The sequence below is a fragment of the Thunnus thynnus genome, chromosome 13 (genome assembly GCF_963924715.1).
Source record: "Thunnus thynnus chromosome 13, fThuThy2.1, whole genome shotgun sequence".
Lineage (NCBI taxonomy): Eukaryota > Metazoa > Chordata > Actinopteri > Scombriformes > Scombridae > Thunnus > Thunnus thynnus.
This window is the reverse complement of record NC_089529.1, coordinates 29547056-29573170: the sequence shown is the minus strand read 5'-3', so window position 1 is coordinate 29573170 and position 26115 is coordinate 29547056. Positions and strand designations below refer to the sequence as shown.

The 26115-nt window shown below is 38.7% G+C and overlaps 2 protein-coding genes across 2 annotated transcripts in view; both read left to right on the top strand.

The window, feature by feature from the left end:
* The window catches only part of LOC137196305 (uncharacterized), a 58345-nt gene that overhangs the window by 20565 nt on the left and 11665 nt on the right, over positions 1–26115 (top strand). The window lies entirely within an intron of this gene.
* Positions 636–25009, top strand: LOC137196100 (tumor necrosis factor receptor superfamily member 14-like). Its single transcript, XM_067608915.1, has 8 exons — positions 636–745; positions 1444–1583; positions 12311–12404; positions 12733–12858; positions 13859–14014; positions 16210–16294; positions 19604–19743; positions 22705–25009. Exons 2-8 carry the CDS (start codon positions 1542–1544, stop codon positions 22833–22835), a joined length of 774 nt encoding a protein of 257 aa, XP_067465016.1. The 5' UTR covers positions 636–745; positions 1444–1541; the 3' UTR covers positions 22836–25009.

Here is a 26115-nt window from a genome sequence, read left to right as displayed (position 1 = left end):
TTGTGTAAATCATTAAGATTACATAGGCCCTCAATTACCATGGGATTACTGAAACCACCATGAATTAAAGAAATGGTAGAGATGAATTTTGAAACATCCCTTCCCCTCCCTCTAAATATATCAATATCCATCAGGATGTGATTGGTCTTGTCTACCACACAACTTTAAGAACATAATCTTAAAAAGTCAAAGCAATATAAACAAGAACAACACGCTCTTAACCAAGGTAATGTTAGCCTAAAATATATCAAATATGTCAACAAGGCAGGTAACAGAAGTTCACACTAATCCTCAAATCTTAACGAATTTTACTTTAAACATATTAATGTAACTACATACAAATGTTTGTGTTATATATATATATATATATATATATATATATATATATATATCAATATATATATCAATACATTTATTGACCACTAATTACCAACAAAAAACACAGTTCTGTCTCTCTGTTTATATGCTTTCAAATTGCCTGCCGAGAACTTCCGGCAACTAGCTGACATCTACGTGAATGACATGACGATCAAGCATTCCTTAAACTTCAGTTGACGCCCCTCTCTCGTTCCGTGGCTGTGGTACTGGTGTTTGCTCAGTACTGTTTCCCCTGCTGGCCCCGCCCGCAAGTTCCATGAATCCTGGCCAGTTGGCCAGTTCCCTGTTGCCCCGCCCTAAGACGTCTCTTTAGTGAAGTAAAAACGGGGAATTCCGGCGCTTGTCGGCTATGTGATACAGCAATCAAGTAAGAAGGCTGAAATGTTATGTTGTTGTTTCAAACTACAGTATTAGTACTACAGTTTAGTGAAGTCAGCGGCATTAACAGCGACACAATACTTTTGTTAAAGTATTGTGTCGCTGTTAATGCTGTTCGTAAAATATATTAGAAAACTGTTTGGACACCAGCAGTCAGATTACAGTCGTGGCTCTGATCCTGGATATAATACAATTTATCTTTTGTTAAAGCTGTGACGTCTGCTTGCTTGTTGCCTTTATTGGTTTTGTTAATAACGTTTTGTAAGAGAACATTGTAAACTGTAACAATTAAAATATCCTTTAGCCTGCTGTTCAGTGATTTAACCCTTTCAGTTTCAGTTTAAATCACGAGTAAGGAGACTCAGTGACATGACTGAAGGAGCTTTGACAGGAAACAAACACGACTGAAGTTTAACCTTGGAACATGGCAGTGAGCTGAAATATGAGCCGTGTACAAGGCCAAAGGTTAATGTTCAGTTTAATCTCACCAAAGGAGAGAAAAAGGCTCAACCTGCTTTAAATCAGTTCTGCAGCTTTTCATGTGCAGATAGTTTAAACCTGACTAGAAATCAGAGGTTTTCCAGTAGAAATCTACTTGTTAACCCAGTTACTCTTAATCTCTTACCCACAGTAACCAGGTTACTTACTGTTTAGTGCAGTATTTATATGTTTTCTTTTTGTTTCCAGATCTTGTCCCTCAGATTTGGATGTGACATCTCTCTTCATCCCAAATCTCAGTGAGATGATGTCTTCAGCTCATCAAAACTGTCAACTTGATCCACAAAATGACTTTGAGAAGAAAACCTTTGACAGCTGCAACTTTGATGGTAAAATAGTTTATAACAAAAGGAGGGGGGGCTGGTGGGGGGTCATGTGTTGTTGAACAGCTCTGATACATCCAACAGCTCAAAATCAGCTGCATTACATATTAGTAATATTAATAATGTTTTCAAACTACTCTCTAATGAGACCTGATACATATGCAAGTTATAATTCCACCAGAATTCAAGTAGTCTACACTTTCAATTATACTCACATCTCACTCTTTAATTTACTGTGTTGTTTAAGTTGTTCACACATTTGTCCATCTGGGGGACTGACACAGATCTACACAAACACATTAAGTACAATCTGAATGCTGCATTCACTAGGGGTCGACTGATATGGGTTTTCAGGGTCGATATCGATTATTAGTGATCAAGGAGACCAATAACCGATATGAAGAACTGATATACATTTGCAGTAAAAATGAAAATCTTGCTGGCAAAATTTAGAACACATGATTTTAACACACAGTGATGCTTCATTTATTACAGTAAAAAGCTTTGGAAAGCCTTCAGTTAATTTCAATAAATGCTATATATTAACAACATGTGATAGCAGGGAACCTGTCATTCAGAACTAGGCTACTTCATTACTAATGATCACTATAGCTGAATATGTACGATAATAATAGAAATGACTGTTTAACTCTGACAACTGTTCACTATCTAAGCAGTCTGTGTATGAATTAACAGGCCTTAGATGCAGTTCCATTACGCCTAAAGTCTCCAACAACAATCCTGCACATTTCTGCTGCCACAAATGCTCTTTCATTTCCTCATGACACTGAGTCTTGTGATTTGCTGTGTGCCTCACACTTGTATGCAGGGAGAAAAGCAGATTCTAGCAGTTTAGAAACTAGTGATGCACTATTTATCTATGGATGTTAGAAATCACTCAGTATTTCGATGTCTTGAATATTATTTTTTTTATCTACATTTTAGATTAGTTTAGATATTATTGAGTTTATATGGTAACTTTTCTGTTATAAACATTACTGTTGCTGCTCTAGAAACAATGTTTAGTAATATTTAAAATATAATAAATTCTTTTTTAAAAATCAATTATTTAGTAATAAAAAAGAACCGATAAGGAGTATTGATAAGAGTAGTGACTGTCAGTGTGCAGTCACATATGTTAATATGAAAGTGACAGAATTTTAACTTTTTTCTTTTAATAGCTGTGTTTCCTTTAGGTTCACAAGAGAATTTGAAGCAAACTTTTGAAATGTTGCAAAAAGGAAAATGAGAATTAGGTGCGTTTTCATCAACTGGTCTGAGGTGAATAAACTAGATTACGAAGCGCATAGCTTCGTCAGAAGATGGTGGTATAAGCCTCGATAATTCACCAGTAAACTGAGTAGAAGAAGTAAACGTTGCCAACTGGAAACAAAGCAAATAGTTATGTTGCCTTGAAGAGAGAAGTCTTCAAGAATTTGTTTCAGTCAGGCGAGTCTTAACTGTTCTTTCATGTCAGCTAATATTGTCCATGCTTCATGCTCCCTGGAGACACGGAGAGTGGAAATAGCTGATCAGTCATTTGAGTTAAACGTTTGCTATGTCATTATTTATTTAGATAAATGTGTTTCCATTACCTATTTGTGCACACACTCTTTTTTGACATGTCTAAAATCCACTCAAGGGAGGGCAAAACCTTTTTTGCGAAACTCAGGAAGTTATTTCGAATTTTGGCATTTCCATTAAACTTCTTTAATACGAAACGTCAAATGCATATAAAATAATGGAAACACAGCTACTGACTGATGTAGATTCTGTTGCCTTTAAAGTTGATAAAGATAATAAGCACATATATTTGTGTTATTTTTATTCTAAAATATAGTTGGATAGTTAGAATAAGTAGGCCTAATAGTTTTTTGTTCAGTTGCCAGGGATAAAAATCATGGCCAGAATGCATCATTAAAAAAAAAAAAAAAAATTACAGGGGAACAAGCTCCCAGGATCCCCCTAGGTGACATTCAGCAATCAGAAAAAACAAAAAACGATTCAGATAATTGTAAAAATACTGAAAATCTGATCCAGTAATCGTTCAGGCTGTTAATCGGTGGACCTCTAACATTTACATGGATGGATTCAATCTGAGACCCTGATGAAACAGTCACAATACAAGTGGTCTCACTGCGTTTTCACTATTTTTATTTTGTTCAATAAAGTCCAGTGTTTCCCCTGTAATTGTACAGTCCTGGTGGACCACCGGGTCAACGAGAAAACCCACCAGGCCAAAAAATATAATCATATGTGTTTGGGAGCCTCTGTACAACACTGTTCTGAAACGTGAGTCAACCTCTGTGTTGTTGCCTGGGAAACTTTTGATGGGACAGAGTGCCACTGCTATCAGAGTCCCTTTAAATTACTGCAGAATAGAGCGTATGGGATGCAGGTTAGCTAACATGAGCATGGCACCGCCTAAAAAGAGAAAAAGCTCTAACACGGATGACAGACAAACAAATATATCAATGTTTTCCTCCAAAACTCTGGATGCTATGCTCTGCATTGATATGCAATAAATGCAGCTTATTAAGTCATCCTCTCCTTGTGACCACTTTGTTTTAAGTCTTGAATATATTGAGCAAACAAAAATTTGAGTGCTAAATTACACCTCTCTGATACCAGTGTGACATAACGAGGCTGGTTTGGGGCGGTCAGGGGATTATTGACAAGGTGAAGTGCTGAACACTGACTTTTAATGTATAAATAATGACAAACTGCAGACTTCTGGAAAAGAATTCATAGTGACAAGAGGAGGACAAACCATTAGAGTTGCTTCTCTAAAATCTGAAAGATAGATAGATGGACGATGGATTGCCAACAATATTAATTATGATTTGTGTTGTTGATAATATGAATATTTGAAACGTCCTTATAATAGTTTAGGATACATTTATAGTGTGATAATCATTAAGACATAATTATATATGTAATGGCAATTTTCATTTTTTGATGTCCTTTCTTTTCCTGTTTTTCCAGTTTACCATTACTACACAGGTAGGTTAAGTTAGGAGTGATCTTACGCAGATTCAAGAACAAATTTTCCAGTCCGTTGGCTGCCGTTTAGTTTGTTGTTTTATTGAAGTCTTTGTACATGTCATGAACATACCGGGTTTCTATCCTGCCAGCTGTAGTGTGCGTCTGTTCCCGATCTGTGAAGAACTGTATGTGCCCCACCTGCCTGTGCCTTCCGTTTCCTGTCACCTATGCCCCTTAAATATACAACCCTGTGCATCTCATGACCGCCACCCAGTGTCCAAAATAATACTGCAAGTTATAACTAAACAGATGACATGCCAACAATCAACATAAATGGCTCCTACATACCGGCCCCTAATTGTTTTAAGTATATAACAAAACAATTACCAATAAATAATAAAAAAGGTGCCATATCCATTATACATTATATATACAATTTTCAAAAAATGCATGTACTATGTGTTGGCATTAATCTTCTTTACTGATTCTTCAATATCTTTGTTATTGGTCTTTCCAAGATGCTGCTCTTTGTCTGAAGTCGAACTGTGCGCACAAGTCCTTGTGCATCTGGTTTAGTTTCCAGTATTCTGCCCATTAGCCATGAGCCTTGTGGTGCTGTAGAATCAACCACCACAACAATGTCACCTGGAGCAAAGCTTCTTTTCACCTTAGACCACCGTTGTCGTTCTTGGATAAGAGGTAAGTATTCCTGTGTCCACCATTTCCAAAAGAGATCTGCCATGTATTGCACTTGTCTCCATCTGCGTTTGATGTACAAATCTTCTTTTACAAAGAGTCCAGGTGGTAGTATTGGCTTAGACTTCAACAGAAGAAGATGGTTTGGTGTGAGTGCTTCCAGATCCATTGGATCATTAGCAGAGATTGCAGATTCCAAGTGAGGTTTTGGCCATTCTCTGTCTGGCTTACAGAGAAAATCTGGTCCCTGGATCCATCTTTTGCAGCTCAAGAAGCGGTCTGCTGTTAGTCCCCTAGAGGCTTCATCTGCAGGATTTTCCTTTGTGTTAACATATCTCCATTGTGATACATCAGTAGCATCCCTTATAAAAGAGGTCCTGTTTGCTACAAATGTTTGGAAACGCTTGGTTTCGTTGTTGATGTATTTAAGCACCGTTGTGCTATCGGTCCAGAAGATGGATTTGTCCAATTGAAGCTGTAATTCCTTTCGCAGCATTGTGTCAACTTTGACAGCTAGGACTGCAGCTGTGAGCTCCATTCGGGGAATCGTTATTTGTTTCAATGGTGCCACTCTGGATTTTCCTATTATGAATGCAACATGCGCTTCTCTGTTATAGTTTTCCAGTCTTATATATGAGGCAGTACCATAGCCACTTTCACCGGCGTCTGAAAAGTGGTGTAGCTGTGCAAATCTGATTTGACCAAAGCTTGTGGGCTTCATGCACCGGTTTACTTTAAACTCTGCCATCTTGTTAAGGTCTGCTAGCCATCCTGTCCACCGATGCAAGAAGGTTTGGGGTATGTTTTCATCCCATCCAAGTTTTTTCTTACAGAGCTCCTGCATAATCAGTTTGGCTGGCAGAGTAAATGGTACTACAAATCCTAAAGGATCGTATATAGAGCCGACTACGGACAAGATGCCACGTCTGGTGTATGGTCGTTCCTGTGCAGCAATTTTGAACTTGAAGACATCTGTTTCAACACACCAGTGCAATCCCAGGGCTCTTTCCATTGGCAGATTGTCTTTGTCCAAGTCCAACTCCTTAGTCTCTTTGGTTCGGTTTTCTTGGGGAATGGATGCCAATACAGCACGGCTGTTGCTGATCCACTTTGACAGCATGAATCCTCCCATTTTGCAGAGAGCAGTCAGGTCTCTTACCATTTGAACTGCTTCCTGTTCCGAAGGCAGGGATTTCAAACAATCATCTACATAGAAGTTGTTCTTTATTGTGTTTGTTACCTCTGATGGAAAGTGACCTTTGTTGTCATCAGCAGTCTTCCTTAATGCAAAGTTTGCACAACTTGGTGACGACACGGCTCCAAAGAGATGTACTTTCATCCGGTATTCAACAAGATCTTGCTGCACATCACCATTGGGCCACCACAGGAATCGCAGATAGTCAACATGCTTTTCTGATACTCTGACTTGATGAAACATTGCTTTAATGTCAGCCATCAAAGCAACCGGCTCTTGTCTGAATCTGATGAGAACTCCAATGAGTGAGTTGGTAAGGTCTGGACCCTGCAGCAATTGGCAGTTAAGTGATGTTCCTTTAAAGACTGCACCACAGTCAAACACTACCCTTAAGGTTCCTTTCTTTGAGTGATACACTCCGTGATGTGGGATGTACCAGAGTTCTCCATCCCTTCGATTCAGCTGGTCAACTGGTACCACTTCAGCATAACCATTGACAATCATTTCTGTGAGGAAAGATGTATATTCATCATGAAATTTCTTATTCTTGGCAAACTTGCGTTTCAGGCTTTGGATGCGCTGCACTGCAATGCAATGGTTATTTGGCATGCTGGGCTTTTCTTGTGTGAAAGGTAAGTCTAGGCAGTAGTGTCCATCTGTCACTTTTGCTGAGCGATTCACAATGTCCAAGAATTTTACATCTTCCCTAGACATTTCCTCTGTTTCCTTGCTGGTTCCTTCACTGAAGTCATGATTGTACTGTTTGATCAGTAGCTCCTCCAAGTTTACAATGGATATTTGATTGACAGCAGCAGCAGGGCAGCCATTTTCATCCCTTATGCTTTTGTCTCCTCTCAGGGGACCATAGATGACCCACCCCAGTAGGGTCCTCACAGCATATGGTCCTTCCCCTTGGCTGTTGACCAGCTCCCAAGGTTCCAATACCTTTGAAGCATTTGTCCCGATAAGTAGGTCAATGCCAGAGTCTATTTCATGAATCTTGATATCCTTCAAGTAAGGCCATTGTGTCAGATCTTCTTGTCTGGGAATGTTGAGCTGGGAAACAGGCATGGTTTTATGTGTGAACACATCAGATATTTGAATGAAATAGTCTTTGTCCAGACTAGATATTTCCAAACCTGAGATATGATGACTGGTCACAGGCTTCACTTGGTTCATGGTACGTAAAAGAATATTGGTCCTTTGCCCTATTATGTTCAGCCTTCTCATCAAGCTTTCTGTGCAAAAGGTAGATGTACTTCCATGATCCAAAAATGCATATGTTTGCAACACTGTGTCCCCCTTTTGGCTCTTTACTTGTACTGGTACAATGGAAAAGGTACAGTTTTCATCACCGGCCCCAATATGCCCACATGTATGAGGTGAGGGAACAGCATTACTCCCAGTTGCTTTTTCACTCTGTTCTGCATGTTCTGTTTTTTTTCCTTTGTCCTTTTGTTCAATGTGAAGTATTTCAGGATGATTTTGGTTGCACACATCACAAGTCAAACGACTCTTGCAGTCTTTGCTCATGTGTCCTATTTTTAAACATCCAAAACAGACTCCCTTCTCCTTTAAGAAGTCTATTTTTTCTCTGTGCATCTTCTTCCTGATCTGTGGACACCGCCCCAATGTGTGACCACTCTTGTTGCAGAACAAACAAGAACTTTGAGAATTGGTAGTAGGTACATTTCCTTTCATTCCATTTGTTGTCAAATTTTCTTGTACTGATGTTTTTACAGGTGTTACAGCTGTTGCAAAACTGCTTCCTCTAGGTCTTGACTTTTCTCTTGTTTTAGTAGAGCTTTTGACAGTTGCAGCTGGCTTAGCATCCTGAATGTTTCCAAAAAGTGGATCTGATAGTATCTTCACTTGTCTCTCTATGAAGTCTACCAGGTCAGAAAATCTAGCTCGATGTCCACGCTGCTCCTGTAACTGACATGCTCTACTTCTCCACTTGTCTCTGAGCCTGTAAGGCAGTTTCAGAAGGATGGTCTTCATATTGGAAGCAACATTAATTTCCTCCATATAGGTGAGATGTTCCATTGCAGTGCAACAACCTCTGAGGAACAGTGAAAATGCTTGCAATGCTTCCACATCCTCTGATTTGATCACTGACCAGGCAAATGCTTTGTCCATATATGCAGTGGCAATCTTATGTTCATTACCAAAATGTTCTTTGAGCAGATCTTTTGCTCTTTGATAGCCCTGGGCTGGGGGCAGATGTTGACAGCTGCGGACTAAGTCTTTTGGATGCCCTCTTGTATATTGCTCTAGAAAATGCAAGCAGTCACTGTAGTCATCACACTTTTTTTCCACTCCTCTCTCAAATGCCCTGCGGAAAACTTCGTACTGTAAAGGATTACCATCATAAACAGGAATGACTCTTGGTGGTAAAGTAGAAGAGAGACTTTGTTGAGCCAGGAGAGCAGTGATGTCATTTTGCCTCTGTATTAGGTTACACATATCACCTTGATTGCCATCATTCAATACAGCGGGTGTAGTGCGAACATACCCCTGCATACGACTCTGTACATTTTGCCTTTGAGGAGAATATTGTATTAGATGGGTTGTATCATGAGGTCGAACAGATGGTCCATGAGCTGTTTCTTTTGGTCTAACAAGCTGTTGCTGGGAAGAAGAGTTAGTTTCAATCAACACATTCTGTCTTTGCTGCACTTGATCTGGTAAATATTCATTTGCGTGTGGATTTAATTTAGCTGATGTTTCATTTTGAGCAGTTCCTTTTCTCAAATAAGAGTTCATCCCATCAGAAACTCTAGAGCTGCTTCTTGATCCCAGAGCCTCAAGTATGTTGATTTTTGCATTGGTTGCTGCCAGTTCAGTTTCTAGTTCCAGTTGCTCTTTCTTTCTTTTCAATTGTTCTTCTTGTGTCTCAAGCTCATGTTTTTTCTTCAGGGCAGCAACACGTTCCATGAGAGCAGCCTTTTCTGCCTGAGCTTTAATGCAAGCAGAGGATGTTGAAGATGCACGTGATGAAGAACTGGATTTGTGCTTTGATTTAGGTTTTGAGGCATTTGAAACACTGTCATCAGGTCCAATGTCATCTGAATTTACTACACTTTGTAGTATGACACTTTCAGCAATGGAGTGTGCAATTTGCTGTCCAGCCTCAGGTAACCACACCTTTACATCTTGTATAAACCCTTTAAAGATTTCCATTTTTCGTTGAAACCACTGATTTTGCTTTTCAAGTTCATCTTCAGGCAGTGGTAAATTCACCAGTGATTCATGGTTTTCCTTGGCTTCATCACAGAACTTGATTAGTTGAAACAAATTAGATTGTACTTCTCTTGCATTTTCCTTTGATTTCATGAGCTCTTTCAGCATTTCCATCAACTTGTTAGCTTGTTTACATTTCCTGTTTCTTGTCTTCTGACAATTTGCAATGAACAATTCCAAGCCTTTGGCAGTGTGTTTGATAACTCTTTTTTCCTTTTCAACATCGTCATCTTGTGAGTGAGCATCAGACTTAACAACAGACATATTTGTTCACTGTCCCTTTAAGACTTGTTGATAAAAGCCGTATGCTGCCGGCACAATGTTTCAAACAGCTGATCGATGTGCGATCGTAGCTTTCAGTCTTCAGTCAACCAACTCCATTATAATAGCCGTCTTCCAATACAGCTTTGCATATAGCTTCTCCAATAAAGCTTAATGCTTGCATGTACTCACTCAATTTGCGGTTTTCAATCACCGTCAGGTAAGCGCAGGTGACGAAGATGTCCACCTGATTTGGTAATGGCGGCGTCCTCTTTGTTGTTCCGCGAGACAATGCTCAGTCCGTCTGAATGAATCACGAGCTCCAATTTCACTCGAAGAGCGAGTTCTTACTTAGGTGTAATGGCAATTTTCATTTTTTGATGTCCTTTCTTTTCCTGTTTTTCCAGTTTACCATTACTACACAGGTAGGTTAAGTTAGGAGTGATCTTACGCAGATTCAAGAACAGATTTTCCAGTCCGTTGGCTGCCGTTTAGTTTGTTGTTTTATTGAAGTCTTTGTACATGTCATGAACATACCGGGTTTCTATCCTGCCAGCTGTAGTGTGCGTCTGTTCCCGATCTGTGAAGAACTGTATGTGCCCCACCTGCCTGTGCCTTCCGTTTCCTGTCACCTATGCCCCTTAAATATACAACCCTGTGCATCTCATGACCGCCACCCAGTGTCCAAAATAATACTGCAAGTTATAACTAAACAAATGACATGCCAACAATCAACATAAATGGCTCCTACAATATACATGTACAAATCCTTTTTTGGCTGGACCAGCCACAGACCAGCCCTTTAACCGCAGTAGTCCCTGAGAGAGTGAGGCTGGCCTAGTGTTTGAGTTTCCTCATTGGTCGTTGCTCTTTCAGAATGAATCAGCGTAAGATGATAGAAGTGGAGGATAGCTGCATGATGCAGAGTGACTGTGTTTCTGCTCCGAGCTCTGAGACTCGTAGCTTCAGTGTTAAATGCAGAGAAGTCAGTTAAACTCCTGTTTAAACAGAAGCGTACCAGTGTTTCTATATCTCCCTCTCTACCGTCCAGTGTGATCGACTCTCTGGCAGCGCTGTCAGCAGCACCCGGCAGGAGATAAGCCTCCTGAACTTGCAACCAAAATACTGTCAAAACTTTCATTTACAATTTACACCGCAGCCTCCATGAAAACGACCAGGAAAGAGGCAGAAAAAAAGTGCACAGAGGCAGGAGGGAGAGCGTACAGTTAAAACACCCCGAATAACCATCATAATGCAAAACACTCAATGCAGAGTGAAAACGAGAGAGAGAAAAACAGATGACAGAGCAGGGGGAGTCAACAGATAATTAGATAGTTATTATTAAAATTAAAATAATAAAATCAAACATCTCAAGATATGAGTGGAAAGTATTGTTCTTGCAACTGTATTTATAACCTTATTTTTTACTCAAACGCTTAACCATGTCATATGTTGCTACTTCAGTAAACATTACTGGAACTGAAAATTGCTGATGAACATTTAATATCCAGGAATTCACATTATAGACACAACAACTGACTATCACTGTAACACACTGGACACAGTTTGACACAGTGACCATACACAGTCCAGACATATACTAGGTTTTGATCTAGTCTTGTTAGGTTGGAGTATAAAACCATTTATAATGAAGAACAATTATAAGACATTTCACACACAATATCACAGTGTGTTATAAAGCATTTATTAACTGTTTTCACATGTAAAGCAGTTTTAAAACTGTTTATAAATGTATTTAAAGGTATTGAAGACATATGATTATGTGTAATTGTAACTACGTTATATAGTAGTGTAGGACTGGTCTCACATCAAGGACTTTTTTCACTTTTTGAAAGTGCAAAAATGCTTCTTCACACATAGTGAATAAAACACTAACATTAAACTGTTCAGAAGTGTAAAAATGTAAAAACTCAATAATACAAATGATTGTTTAAAGTTAAAAATCAGTTAGTCATAAAGTGGAAAGAAAAAAAAGTGTTCTTTGGTCATTTTACTGTTCAGTCGTCTTCTGAAATCATCTTCGTCTCCATATCTTCATCTTCTTTTTTCAGTCCTACCTGGCCGTCATCTTCTCCCCTCAGGTCCTCTCTTCCTTCTTCTTGCCTCCATTGACATCCTCCTCCACTGACCTTCCCTTCACTTTCAGTTATCACCATCACATGTTTTATTCCTCCATTTCTTCTTTTCCACCTCATTGTTATGTGTTGTATATGTCATGTCTTTATTCTGCCTTTCTCTGATTAAAGCAGGAAGTTATTCAGGACAGTTTTCAACAATATCTTAACTTCAACCAGGTTTCACTGAGACAAAAAACTGTTTTTACTCTTCACAGATAATAATACTGAAAGTCTTCATTGGACAGATCCTCGCATGTCATCCAGCAGAGTACCTAACAGTGGGAGGATGCTGTCCTAGATGTTCTGCTGGTAAGATCTAACTGAAACATAAAAGCAGGATGTTTGCCAGCAACGATACTTACAGAATTGATCACTTCTGGGCTGATCAATACAGTTTACTGCTTGTTTATAAGCAGTAAAACAAAGTGATGCTTTTTCTGACAGCTGACTTTTACGTAGCTAAATGTTCCTTGTTTCTTAATTCAGACATGACAGAAGATTTACAGAAAGATACAATGCTTGTACGATATTTGTCACCTGGTGAACAAGAGGGATCAGAGAGAGAAAAGCAATTATTTAAAATATAATGTGAATAATATGATAATTTTAATGATAATAAATTGTTTCTTCTCCACAGGAAGTCGAGTTAAAACAGATTGTACAGAGTTCAGAAGTACATCCTGCCTGCCCTGCACTGATGGAACCTACATGAATCATCCCACTGGACTTACATATTGTTTCACCTGTGGAAACTGTGATGCAGGTAGATTTATATTCATATTATTGGCAGATATTTAAGCCTTAGTATCAATTTAAGGCCAGTAAGAAGATTTTTTTACTGCAAGTCTCACTGTCAATGCTGTAAGAAGTGAATAAACTGTCTGGTTGGCGGCTTCATTATGAAGATGCAGAGACTCAGCATGACGAGTCTACTGCTTTGAGACAACTTCCACAGTGGAAATTAGAGCCTAACAAGCAAGTTTCCCAATAAAACTGTAACATTAAATTTCTACATGACAAAAATGATGATTAGAGGATTGTATCTGTGCTGTTGTTTTCTCAGTTTGCTCTGCGATAATGATAAATAATCTTTTTTCCTTTGTGTGGAGCGTACTGTCCTCTATTGAGCACATTACTGCTTGATTAATTAATAATTATATATAATTTTTCATGATTATAATTAATTAATACACACAATTGTTAAGTATTAAGTATAATTAAGTGTTAAGTATAATCATAACATAATTATATCAACTATTACTTCTTAAACCACATAGAGAAATGTGATGAAATGCTGCCAGTGAGACAGTTTTAGTGTCACAACAGGCTGTTGTCACATGAGAAGTTTGTCACTTTCCAAATTCTGACGTTGACGTTGAAGTATTTTTTTTGTCTGGTTTCGTGAGCAAGTTATCAGCTGAGACTTTGGTGTCGTCTGTTTTTTTCCTCAGTTTTTAAACAGCTGTGAGCTATTTTGTGTCAGAGGGACTTGCAGTAATATTAGAACCGACCTCTCCTCACAGAAATCACATTTCCACGGGGTGATATGTACGGGCGGTTTTATTCTCCAGCCCTCATTTATGCAGATATTTTCCCATGAATTCATAAATGCGAAAAACCATTGTTTCACATTTCCCAAAGATGTCATAAAAACTGAAGATTGTCTTGAAGTCAGAAAAAAGATCAGCATGCTGTTGCTGTCTAGTAGATTGAACAGAAGAGAAGTTTAGTATCTCATATGTAACCTCTGTATGTGTTGACAGGTTCTGGTCTGCAGATAAAGACATCATGTACATCAACATCAAATACAGTTTGTCAACCACTGGAGGGATTCTACTGTATGGACTCCACAGAGGACGGCTGTGTGAAAGCACTGAAACACACAAGCTGTCAACCAGGACAATACATCAGACAAAAAGGTTGGTTTTCTTATGCTGACTTTAAGATTATAGTTGTAGTTGAAGTTTTAAATGGGAACACCATGACCTGACAAACAAGTTGCTTATTAAAGCTGCACGTGTTGATTTCTGTCCACTAGATAGCAGGAAAAAAGCAGCTCAATAATTCTGTAGAAAAAGTCACAACTGAACACAGACCAGTCAACTTGTTGCTGTCAAGTGGAACTTTTGCACCAGTAAAACCATCATAGTTGATTAGTGACTATGTGCAGTATATGTGAAGTAAACATGATTTTAACAAATAAAGGTACAAACAAGGCCTGTGTAAAAACCTAAGATACTATCTTGGCTTCTACACTTATTCATTATAAATTGCTCCTGAGGAATGGGGTGAAGATGAAATGAGTTTGTGTTTTCAAGATTTATCCAACATAAAACTTGTCCAAACTTTTTTAATGTAAAATTTGTCCATCATCATCAGCAAATGGAATTCGCTCAGATGTCCAGTTGTTATCATGTGACTTAGTATGAAACTTTGGTCATGTGATAACAGGTGATTGTATATGGGGGCAGATGGTGACCACTGTCTCTGTTTAATGATCGTCAAATTTGAAGCGTCCTTGACCTCCAATTGACCACTGACCACGTATCACGTGGTCCAAATTATGTTATGTGTTAACAACTGAGCCATCTCCACGACAACTAAAAGTGGGACAAGCTCCATAGATTTCCACTTAGATCCTTCACACAGACTTGTTGTCATTCTTCTATTTCCAAGGGCAGTGATGAACCTTCAAGCTCTAGTTTGTCTTGAAAGGCTGACTCCCACACTCTGCTGCATAGGTGCACTAGACAAAAGTCAGGAGGTCAATTCTGGAGCAAAGTCTACAAAGCTCTTTCACATCTTGTCAGCCCTAAACATGATCAGTCTGACTGAGGAGCTGATTGGTCCATGGAGGACCAGAACCAAAAGAGCTGCTCTGGTACAATGGACAGTCTGTGCCATTTTGATATATTAGTTCATTTCCACCTTTGACAACCTGTCTTCAAATATACCTTCTTTCCTCTTAAGAGTGACTGAGGTGTTTGAAAAAGATAGTAGCAGCTCTCCAACTTCTGTGTGTTCTCCAATCTGTTCACTGTGTGAAACAGAGGTGTTGTTGTGTGTATGTAAAGTTAGACCTGCATGGACCACAGTCTACCCTGCTAAGACACCACTACACCACTGGTTTGAAAGCCTCATGCTTCTAGAAGCTGGTGGTGTCTGACCTCCACTGATGGAAGTCAGAAATTATTTTCCTGCATCACTGAGTGTAAAGTGGAAGGACTGTTTGTTAGCATAGCTAGCATTTCAGTTGTTGGTGTCCTGTGCTCACTGGTACCTGCTGTGCTGCAGCCCTCACAGCAGCGTTCAGATAGGACATGGTGCCAAAACAGAAACGTCTGATTGGTCATTTCTGTTTTGGTCTTTGTCTGGCGATTGAAACGTAGGTGAGTCAGAGACAGCAGCCGTTCTGATCCAGTCTTTATCTAGTTAGGAAGGTTTCTGTTCCTGTTGTAATAGTCATAGAGAAAGTTTGCTCTATATGGTGAAGGTGAGGAGCCTGACACACCTGCAGGGACGTTGTGGACAACATTGATTCAACAGCAGACAAAAGCAGAGGAATCTTGCTCTTTCTGTCAGGACAGATTTGTTTTATTTGGGCACAAAAACATAGTTTTCTCTTCATGAATCACTGTCCTTGTTTTCATGTCATAACTACCTTCACCAGACAAAATGGATGTTACATTGGTCAAAAGGTAAAAGTTTGAAAGTCTTAAAATGAAACTTATACGATTTCTTGACAATCTAGTTGTTTACTGGCATGAACATATTAGCATAAATATCTTTAATATTTAAAGTATTTGCATGAAGCGGTGAAGCTGATGACATTTGGATCATTGTAGTTTTCTCTCAAACAGTAGTTTGGTTATGAATCTGATTCCATCGTTGCTCAAGAATGATAAGATGGTGAAATATAAAAACTTGTCAACAATCATTATTAAACAAAGAACTATTATTGGATGTGTGATGCAATTTGACAGAGAAACACACACTGTGCACCTGGTCAGAGTATAAAACAACCGTCAACCGACAACAAATGTCAAAGTCAGACTGTTCTGTCAGTGAATGATCAGTGATGGTGAGTAATCTCAGATGTGTCTCTTTCTCTAAGGAACCAGCAGAACTGATACAGTGTGTGACGACTGTCAGCCAGGCTATTTTTCACAGGATGGTGTGAACTGCACAGCATGGACAATGTAAGACACTTTTCTATTGAATTATTCATTGATTATTTATGAATTTATTCTCTAAAAGCACAAAAAGCAAAGCAAAAGAACATTTTTTTCCTGCTATAGCACACTGATCATTACAAGAGTGAGCTGGGTTTTTTGTAACAATGGAAAAAATCTGTGTCACACATGGGAATTTTCAAGACATTACCAATTCAATTCAATTCAGTTCAATTCAAAAAACTTATTTTATCCACAAGGGGCAATTCGTGAGGCAGGCATAGTAAAAGGACATTCAAGTAGCAGGTGTTCATTGTATTCTGGAGGCGCTTCTTTTTTTGGATTGTGAGAGAGTGGAACCAGCAGATGAATGATAATTATGCTTTTGATGAAGGAGTTGTAAAATATGGTGAGGAGATTTCTACTTACTCCAAAGGAGTTTAGCTTCCTCAGGAAATACTGACGCTGTTGGCACTTCTTGATGATCACCTATGTGTTGCATCAAAACACAGTTTGTCATCCATGACAGTGCTCAGGTATTTGTACTGGTGTACAGCTTCTACTGTTTCCCATGAACTATGGTCACAGTGCTCCCTTCTCCATGCTTGGTCTTGGTGACATTCAGCTCAAAACAAGAGCTGTCACACCATTCCAAAAACTCACTAAAGGCGGGCCCATCATATTGGGCCTGAGAACAGGGAAAAGAGCACAGTATTGTTCGCAAACGTCATCAGGTGGCGACTAGGATGATGGCTTCTACAGTCATCTGTGTACAGGATGAACCACAGTGGTTAGAGGACACAGCTTTGGGGGGAACTAGTGGATGTATGCCGAAGGTCGGAGAGCCTTTTGTTGACCAAGACCTTCTGTGTTCTTGGGGTAAGGAAGTCTATGGTCCACAGAATTAGCTTGTGATCCAGGTGGAAGCAGTTTGTAAGTTTTTTAGCTAAGATGTGAAGTTGAAGGGTGTTGAAGGCAGACGAGAAGTCCGCAAACAGGAGCAGTGCTGATGTGTTTGGGCTCTCTAGGTGTTTATGGGCAGTGTCTAGTAGGCTTACTGCGGTTATTTGCCCACCGGCCATACCGTAGTTTTGCTTTTTGGTATAGAAACAACCCCATTTATTTCATTTTCACGTGTCAGCACCCACGTTCATCAAATAAAAATATGGATGTAGTCACCATGACGTCACCCATTGGTTTGCGAACTGCCGTTTTGAAGCCTCGAGTGTAGCAATTTGACTATCCCCTTCTTGGATTTGACCGTTGTCATGTTTGATTTTTGGAGCCAGAAGTGACCATATTTGGACGAGAGGGCGGCGCTGACCATAGCGCTAGCTGCTAGCTTGTTTAGCACAGTCCATTTACAATCTATGGTTAACAGTGATAATGCTAATGCTAATTTTCACTTGCGAAAAACAGGCCTAAAACCATTAAAACAAAATGTACACACCGGAAAAATTGATCATCCGACTCATCGGTGGGTCTTTTATTACAACCAACCTGAACACGACTTTTTTATGCGGTCTAAATCTTACAATTAACTTTAGTGAAGTGAAAACACACTGTGAAATAGCAGCAGCTACGCCTATATGTCATGGTTACGTTACATAAGCAACGTTGTCACCGTGGTAGTGACTTGTCAATCACAACGTAGCCATGTCCTAAAGCATACGCTGTTTTATTGACTATTTTACTCTAAATGGGACCATAATTTACAAAATGAATATCATGCTGTATTGAAGAAGACTTGAAACTAGCAATTGAGACCATAAACTCATTAGGAAACAGTTTACTGAGGTAATATATCAAGAGAGAAGTAGGGTCATTTTCTCAGAGACTTCCATACAATCAGACTTCTTTTTGCAGCCAGTGGAGTCGCCCCCTGATGGCCATTAGATAGTATGCAGGTTTTTGGCACTTCCCTGTTGGCTTCATTTTTCAGCCCTGGAGGTTGCTGCTTGAGTGAGACATCTGTTCTCCATCCCCATCCTCGTCCAAGTAACGTCTTTGTCCTCCCTCACGGCTGAGTTTACAACTCTTGTCACTCTGATCTCCCGCTGTGATTGGCCACCCCAGCTTTCAGCCGCAGTGACGTCGGGTTGCATTTCTCCAAAAGTTGACTCTGGCTTAACTCTCCGGCCGCAGGCAAGTGTGGTGCCACAGCGACCAAAACGGTCATAGCCGAGCCGCACTACCCCCATTCAAATGAATCGCCGCACCACCTGATTTGGTGTGAAAGCAGCCTTATTTTGCAAGGAACGGACATTGCTGACATAGCAGCAGTAGATAACGAGCAGTAGATAGCTCCTTGCATTAGCCAAGGCAACAGTTAGCTTGTTGTAGCAGCCCTGAAGGACTGTTAAGGACTGTTGTTAAGCTAACGATGGAAAGGATTTGGACTGCGCAGCGCAGCAGCAGCAGGACGCCACCGGGGAGGCTGGAGAGAGAAGCAACCGGAGAAACAACCAGGCGAGTTAGCTTGTGGGTCATTGTTGCTAATGATATCAGACTGGTTAACCAACAGCCACAAAGTTCTGTTAACTAACAAACAAGATGACCAACAGCTACAAATGGACGTAATAACATGTATACTTAATCTCCATGAAAGAAAGAAGAAGACGTCAGATAACATGAGTCAGATACAGCCTCTCCCTCTCTGTCTCTTTGGTCGCTAATTTCATCTCTGATGGTTAAATGTCACTGTGGCTGTTGTGTGAATTTATTTCCTTAACAAGAATGCAGCAGAGATATATATATATATATATATATATATATATATATATATATAATGTGTTGTGGGTAGTTTGCTTCTTGAAGTTACAGTGAGCTGTCTGGACTCACTCATTCATGTGGAATTGATCCCGTTTTTAATTGAGTGGTTGTTCAGTCACCTGTTGATGTTGTGTGATTAGTGAATGAGTGTGCAGGAGGTCTGGCTGCTTGTTGTGACAATTTCTTCAGTTCGTTTTTAAGCTGAGTCATATGTTGAGTAATAAGCTTAAAGTAACTAGAATAACAGGTGTTAACATGTCAGCTTTGTAGACCATATTTTGTATGTCGTGCACATAGATAAGAGTGTGTAAGTCATGTATTCGATACATGCATTAATACTTTCTGATGTGAACCTACACTTTTAGATCTGTGAATGTTTTTATAATATTGCAACTTAATTCTAAATAATTGACCCACTACTTTGTTGTAAGCATGGTTCATTTTATTTATATATTTGTATTGATTTATTATTGCATCAGTGTGACATTACTTTGTTAAAATGAGTTTCCATTTGAATCCAATAACAAAGAAATAAAGCAGTCTTTCACTTTTCTTATCCAACAGTTGCGCAGAAACTCAAGTGATGGTCAAAGAAGGAACCCAGACAAATGATGTTGTCTGCGCAAGTGCATCAAGAAATCGTTACTTTTTATTTCTGCCTTTGTCATTGTTTTCCTCACTAACACTTGTGCTTATGAGCAGAGGTTGGTGTTCATTTTGCATCTCTACCTAATTTGTCTAATATCCTCAGATTTTTGTCCTCCTTGCCTCCAGTGGACTTATCTAAAGCTCACTAACTGTTCGTGCTAATATTATAATATTATATTAATATATTAATAATATAATATCATGCTTTATTCAATCAATCAATCAATCAATCAATCAATCAATTTTTATTTGCCAAATCACAACAAAAGTCATCTCAGGGCACTTTTCACATAGAGCAGGTCTAGACCGTACTCTTTCATTTACAGAGACCCAACAATTCCCCCATGAGCAGCACTTGGCGACAGTGGTAAGGAAAAATTCCCCTTTAACGGGTAGAAACCTCAAGCAGAACCCGGCTCTAGGTGGGCGGCCATCTGCTTTGACTGGTTGGGTTGAGACAGAGAAAGAAAGAGGGAAGGGTGGGGGGGGGGGGGACAGATCAACAACAATCACAACAATAACAATAGCAGCGAGGGAAGGATGCCAACAGGACTGTGAAGGACCGCGAAGGCTCAGTCCAGAACCCAGGGTTTCCTGCGAGATGAGAAAGCACAAAAAAACTCTGGGGAAGAGGCAAGGTTAGTGACATGCATTGATGTTACATGAATGCATACAGATGGAGAGGAGGAGGAGGAGAGAGGAGCTCAGTGCATCATGGGAAGTCCCCCAGCAGTCTAGGCCTATAGCAGCATAACTAAGGGCTGATCCAAGGTGAGCCTGGTCGGCCCTAACTATAAGCTTTATCAAAAAGGAAAGTTTTAAGCCTACTCTTAAACATAGAGAGGGTGTCTGCACCCCGGACCAAATCTGGTAGATGGTTCCATAGGAGAGGAGCCTGATAGCTGAAGGCTCTGCCTCCCATTCTACTTTTGGAGACTGTAGGAACCACCAGTAAGCTGCATTCTGGCAGCACAGTGTTCTAGTGGGATAATACGGTACTATGAGCTCTTCAAGATATGATGGTGCCTGAACATTAAGGGCTTTGTAAGTTAGGAGAAGGATTTTAAATTCTATTCTAGATTTTACAGGAAGCCAATGCAGCAAAGTTAAAATGGGAGAAATGTGATCTCTCTTTCTAGTTTTAGTCAATACACGTGCAGCTGCATTCTGGACCAGCTGGAGAGTCTTTAGAGACTTGTTAGAGCAGCCTTATAATAAGGAATTGCAGTAATCCAGCCTAGAAGTAACAAATGTGTGGACTAGTTTTTCTGCATCTTTTTTGGACAGGATGTGCCTGATTTTTGCGATATTACATAAGTGAAAAAAGGCAGTATTTGAGATTTGATTTATGTGGGAGTTAAAGGACATATCCTGATCAAAGATAACTCCCAGATTCCTTACGGTGGTGCTGGAGGCCAGGGTAATGCCATCCAGAGTAGCTATATCATTAGATAATGTGTTTCTAAGGTGTTTAGGGCCAAGCACAATAACTTCAGTTTTATCTGAGTTTAGTAGCAGAAAATTGCAGGTCATCCATTATTCTGCTTGTCAGACAGATGAAGACTAACTGATATGTACAACCTGTCAACTTATTTTTGTAAATACTTAGTAAATACGCTAGCTTGATTAGCACAGTGCTTTTATAATCTATGGTAGACGGTACGACAGAAGTAGCCCCTTTCTTAGGTACGAGCTCCCCGTTGAACTCCTGTGCACACTCCTCCATGTTCGTTTATGTCGTCTTGCCTTTGTCCTTTGCCTTTGCCTTACATCCGGCTGTGCGGAAGAACGCAAAGCATTGTCAAATGACAAAAGATATTGCCGTAAAGAGTGTGATTTGCGACACCACGATATAAACGATATAACATAAAATGAAACAATATATTTTTTTCAATCGTCAAACGAAACGATATATATCGTCATATCGCACAGCCCTAATCTATGGTTAATAATGATAATGCTAATGCTAATTTTCGCCAGTGAAAAACAGGCCTAATACCATTAAAACAAAATGTACTCACCGGAAAAACTGAACACCCAACTCCTTAGAGGATCTTTTATCACAACCAAACGCTGAACAAGACTTTTTTTAGGCGACCAAAATGTTACAATTAACAAACAGAATTAAACTAAATGATCTACTCAAAGCAAAAATAAACCAAGATACAAATCTCTTCCTGTAAACATACTTGCAAGATACTTTTTGCAGTATTTCACAGGAGAGTCGTTCACAACATGCTGGCTGGAGGAGAACCTGCAGGAGCTGGAGGAAGTCAACCTTTAAACCACTAGTTTTTAGACTGGAAGCAGTCAGCTCTTTGGAATGATACACACACTAAATCACAATCAGTCATACAGCCAATCAGAGAGACCGCAGCGGGTTCATCAGAGAGAGGGAGAGAGATCCACAGACACACACAGAATAAAACACAAATATACAATCAGTGTCACAAAGTGGAGACATACATACACACACATTCTTTTAAGGTTTATACATATTTAAATAATATTGTTCCACAGCACACAGTTTTTGAAACTGTTATAATGTATCAACCACACTTATATTTTTACAGTATTATCAGCTGAAGGCAGACATGTTTACATGTTAAACTTGTTTACATGTAACTTGATGTAGGAGTTGTGAACATGTACAGACCTGACAAACAGCACTTTAACTCACCACACATGTACACTTCAGGCTTCACAAGAAAGGCCCACCACTGCCTTCAAATTATAGTGTATTTATTGTACATGCAGGAAATTACTATCAGCAGTAGTGAAGCGCTTCAAAAGTAGCTCACTACAACTAATAGTTGGTCATGTCTGGACCTCTATCAGTGCATCCTTGAAGTTTAGATCCTACATATAAAAATGTACATCTTAATATTTTTCTTCACACTAACAGTAAGACTCATAACATGAAATTCTACATAAAATGTACTACTTTATCAATTTTATATTTGACTAATTAATTGTTTTTTTCTTTTTTCCCTCTATCTGAATACTGTGGTCTACAGTACAGGACGTGCAAGACAAAGATTGCTTTCATGAAGACTTTGACAGTCCAGTCATATTGGTGCTCTGTGTGGCCTCGTATGTGGACAAAATACAGAATATTTGCTCTTTTGAGTGTCAGCATGACAACTGAAGATCTTACTTTTCTGCACTAAAATTATTTAATATTACTGACTAATAAATACTTTAACTTCAGAGTGAAAGTTTGTTTGCTAGTTTTTCCTGTTTATTCCTATCAGAATAATGATCCTTTTGAAAGAATAAATGAGTAATGGTTTTATAAGCGTTTCAGTCTACCAGCATTATAAGATTTGATTACTGACTGTTAATGTTTACTTACAAAGCTTGTGGTCTTTCCTGTGATGATATACCTGCAACTAACATTATGACTGTTACAATGATTGATTATTACTGTTACTTCCATGTAGGCAATATCATTACATTATTCCAGATATTATAATTTTATTGTGCTTTAACTGAGTTTTTTTTCTTGTACAATGATTATTTGCCCCTGTATTCATTCAACTCAACCAGATTCTGTGGACGTTGGACATTGATACATGTTTATGTAATCTTTTAAAAGGTGTTTCAGTACTGCTGTTGCTTATGCTACTACCTTATTATTATAGCTGCTACAAATAATACAACTACTACTGCTGCTCACTAATGAATTAATGTTCCATCTAAACGTGTTATAACGAGTTCACCTGTGTTAAAGATCTTTAGGAGGGTCTAACCATCCCTAACCCTTTGACAATGTTCCATCCAAACATGTTTCTTGTTCATATTGCAATGTCATGACATAACAAGACACTTGTTAAATAAGCTATCAAACTCTGGCCTATTTCCTGGCAACATTTGAAATTGCTCATCATTCAATATATTGAGTCAACAAACAAATAAAGTAGTTATTATTTAGAATTAGTTTGGTGGAACATTTTTCACTTCTATTGCCATTAAATGCTGAGCTGTGGACAATAAAAAAGATTTGAATGGAAGATTGTCTACAGACCCTCTTAAAGATCTTTCCTTCTTTTACAAAGTCATTAAGGCAAGTTCAGCACAAGAGAGAAAACAATGTGGACACAACTAGGCCAAAAGAACTTATTCACATTCAATTAGTTATTACAAACACTTTAAGGGCTACTACTGTACTAGTCCATCTATTAGTTGTTAGTAATCAATCAGTCAGTTATCACTCCTGATTCTGAGGAGCCAGCGAGACGTCCATCACAGCTACTAATACCGCTTACAGTCTCTTACTAGTACAGAGACAACAGCTTAAATGTCTAATACTACTGATACTAATGCTGCTACTGATGACATCACCACTCTCATACTTTTCATGACTTTTTGAAATCATTTTTAAAAATTGTAGTGCTGCTACTCATCAGTGAAATAAATGTCTCCATTTTTAAGCTGTATCAACTTTAATTCACTTGAGGGAATTTGTCAGACTTTGTACAGCTCTCTCTGGAGCCACAAAGGGCTTTATACAACTTTTTTATACATATGCAGTAGTACCTGTAAAGATACTTGATGTGTAAAACTCCTCTTCCTCTTTCAACTTAAATTCTGAGTAAAATGATCTCAATAGGTCTAACCCTAACGCAGTGTACCATCCAAAACGTCTACTTCCAAACTTGTAATATGTTGAAATAATTAAACTGATTCCGATAAGAATGAAAGTTTGTCTTCCTTGTTAAAATCTGACATATGTACAACAATAAAAAGGATTTGACTGAAACAGCCTTCAGACCCTCTTGAAACCCTTTCCTTCTTTTACAGACATTATAAGATAAGATCAACTTAATTGATCCAAACCTTAAGATATTTTTCATGTCCAGAAACAATTTCAAATGAAATTTAAATAATAAAACTATAATAGTTATTACAAACTTTAAATGTTATAGCTGAAATATTTCTACGTGTGACAGAAACAGAAGGAAAGATCTTTAAGAGGGTGTAACCCTTCCTAACCATAACCCTTTGACAATGTTTCATGTAAATATATGTTTCTTTTTTTGAAGTCATGATATAAGACACCAGATTAACAAACTATTAAACACTGACCTGTTTTCAGGCATTTTTTCAACTGTACATGATTCACTATTTTAACTAAATAACTTTGATGGTAATCAGCAACATTATCAGATAATGTTTTTCTAAAGTCATTAAATGTTGACCTGTGCACAACAGCAACAAAAGACTTGAATGGAACATCGTCTACAGACTTTCTCAAAGATATTTCCTTCTTTTAGTTGTTATGACGAGTTCACCACAAGAGAGAAAAAAATATGGACAAAACTTAAAAAGAGAAGCACCAAAGTGAAAGAAGAGAGTGAAAGAGTTGGAGCATTTCTGACTTAACTTTACTTCTTCTGTTTTTCAAAGAATGTGTAGAAGCTATCAAAGAGTTGACCGACTTAAGACTCAACTACATACTAGACATACATTAAATCATTTCTAAAAAATCATCCATGTACGAAAAAGAAATGCATGTAAACAAATGTAGTCTCTACATTCAAAGTATGAATGAACGTGAGGTTATAATTTTTTTAATGGTTTTGTGGAATTTGTGGGTTTTTTGGAAAATTTAGGAGCAAATGAAAGTTTGAAAGAAAGAGGTGGAACATGTCTCTGTGTTAAAACTTATCGTCACTTTTTGTGTTAGACTTTTTCAAAGTGTAGAGGGTATTGGTCAAAGACTCAAACAGAGTTACAGAACTTATGTACAGGCTGAAAAGGAATGAAAGAGTTCAAGTGTTACATCTGTGTGTGTGTGTGTGTGTGTGTGTGTGTGTGTGTATATATATATATATATATATATATATATATATATCACATGTACATTCTCTGCTCCCTTTTAAGACTTTATAACCTGGTTATTAATATCCCTGTAATATTATCACTTATCATCTGTGCAGGACTATTGTTGACTTTAAAGATGATGCAGCTCTGCCGCATGTTTTATTTTATTGACATGACGGCTTTGAGGCGAGGATGTCTCATTTTGTTAAATGCCTGTTGCTTCGCCTCTTCCGCCCAGGTGGGAGGGATTAAGATGCGAGGAGGGGGGCGAGGATGTACATACTGAGGAATGAGAAGAGGGTTGTAACGTTTTCTCCTTGTTCTCTGCTCTTCGGTCAGTCGACATCAGGTGTGACCAGTGACAGCAGCCATCTGGGACTCTTGTCTTCTTTTCTTTGCTGTGTAGTTTTCAGACTATTTAAATCGCATACTTAACTTATTGTGAGCCTTAACTGGTGAAGAAAGTTTACAGTTTGCTGGTTGTCTCTATGTGGATTTAGTCCTGAAAGTCTCTGACAGGCTGCCGTAGCTATATGATGGAATTAGAAATATTTTATACAGATGATAAACACCATGGATTACTGGACTATGATGTCTATCAT

What these genes read in the sequence shown, in the direction of transcription:
- LOC137196100 (XM_067608915.1), top strand. Translation starts at nt 1,542, where the DNA reads ATGACTTTGAGAAGAAAACCTTTGACAGCTGCAACTTTGATG. An exon ending in TGACAGCTGCAACTTTGATG is followed by an intron (nt 1,584 to 12,310) that starts GTAAAATAGTTT and finishes TACTCTTCACAG; the next exon opens with ATAATAATACTGAAAGTCTT. An exon ending in CTGTCCTAGATGTTCTGCTG is followed by an intron (nt 12,405 to 12,732) that starts GTAAGATCTAAC and finishes TCTTCTCCACAG; the next exon opens with GAAGTCGAGTTAAAACAGAT.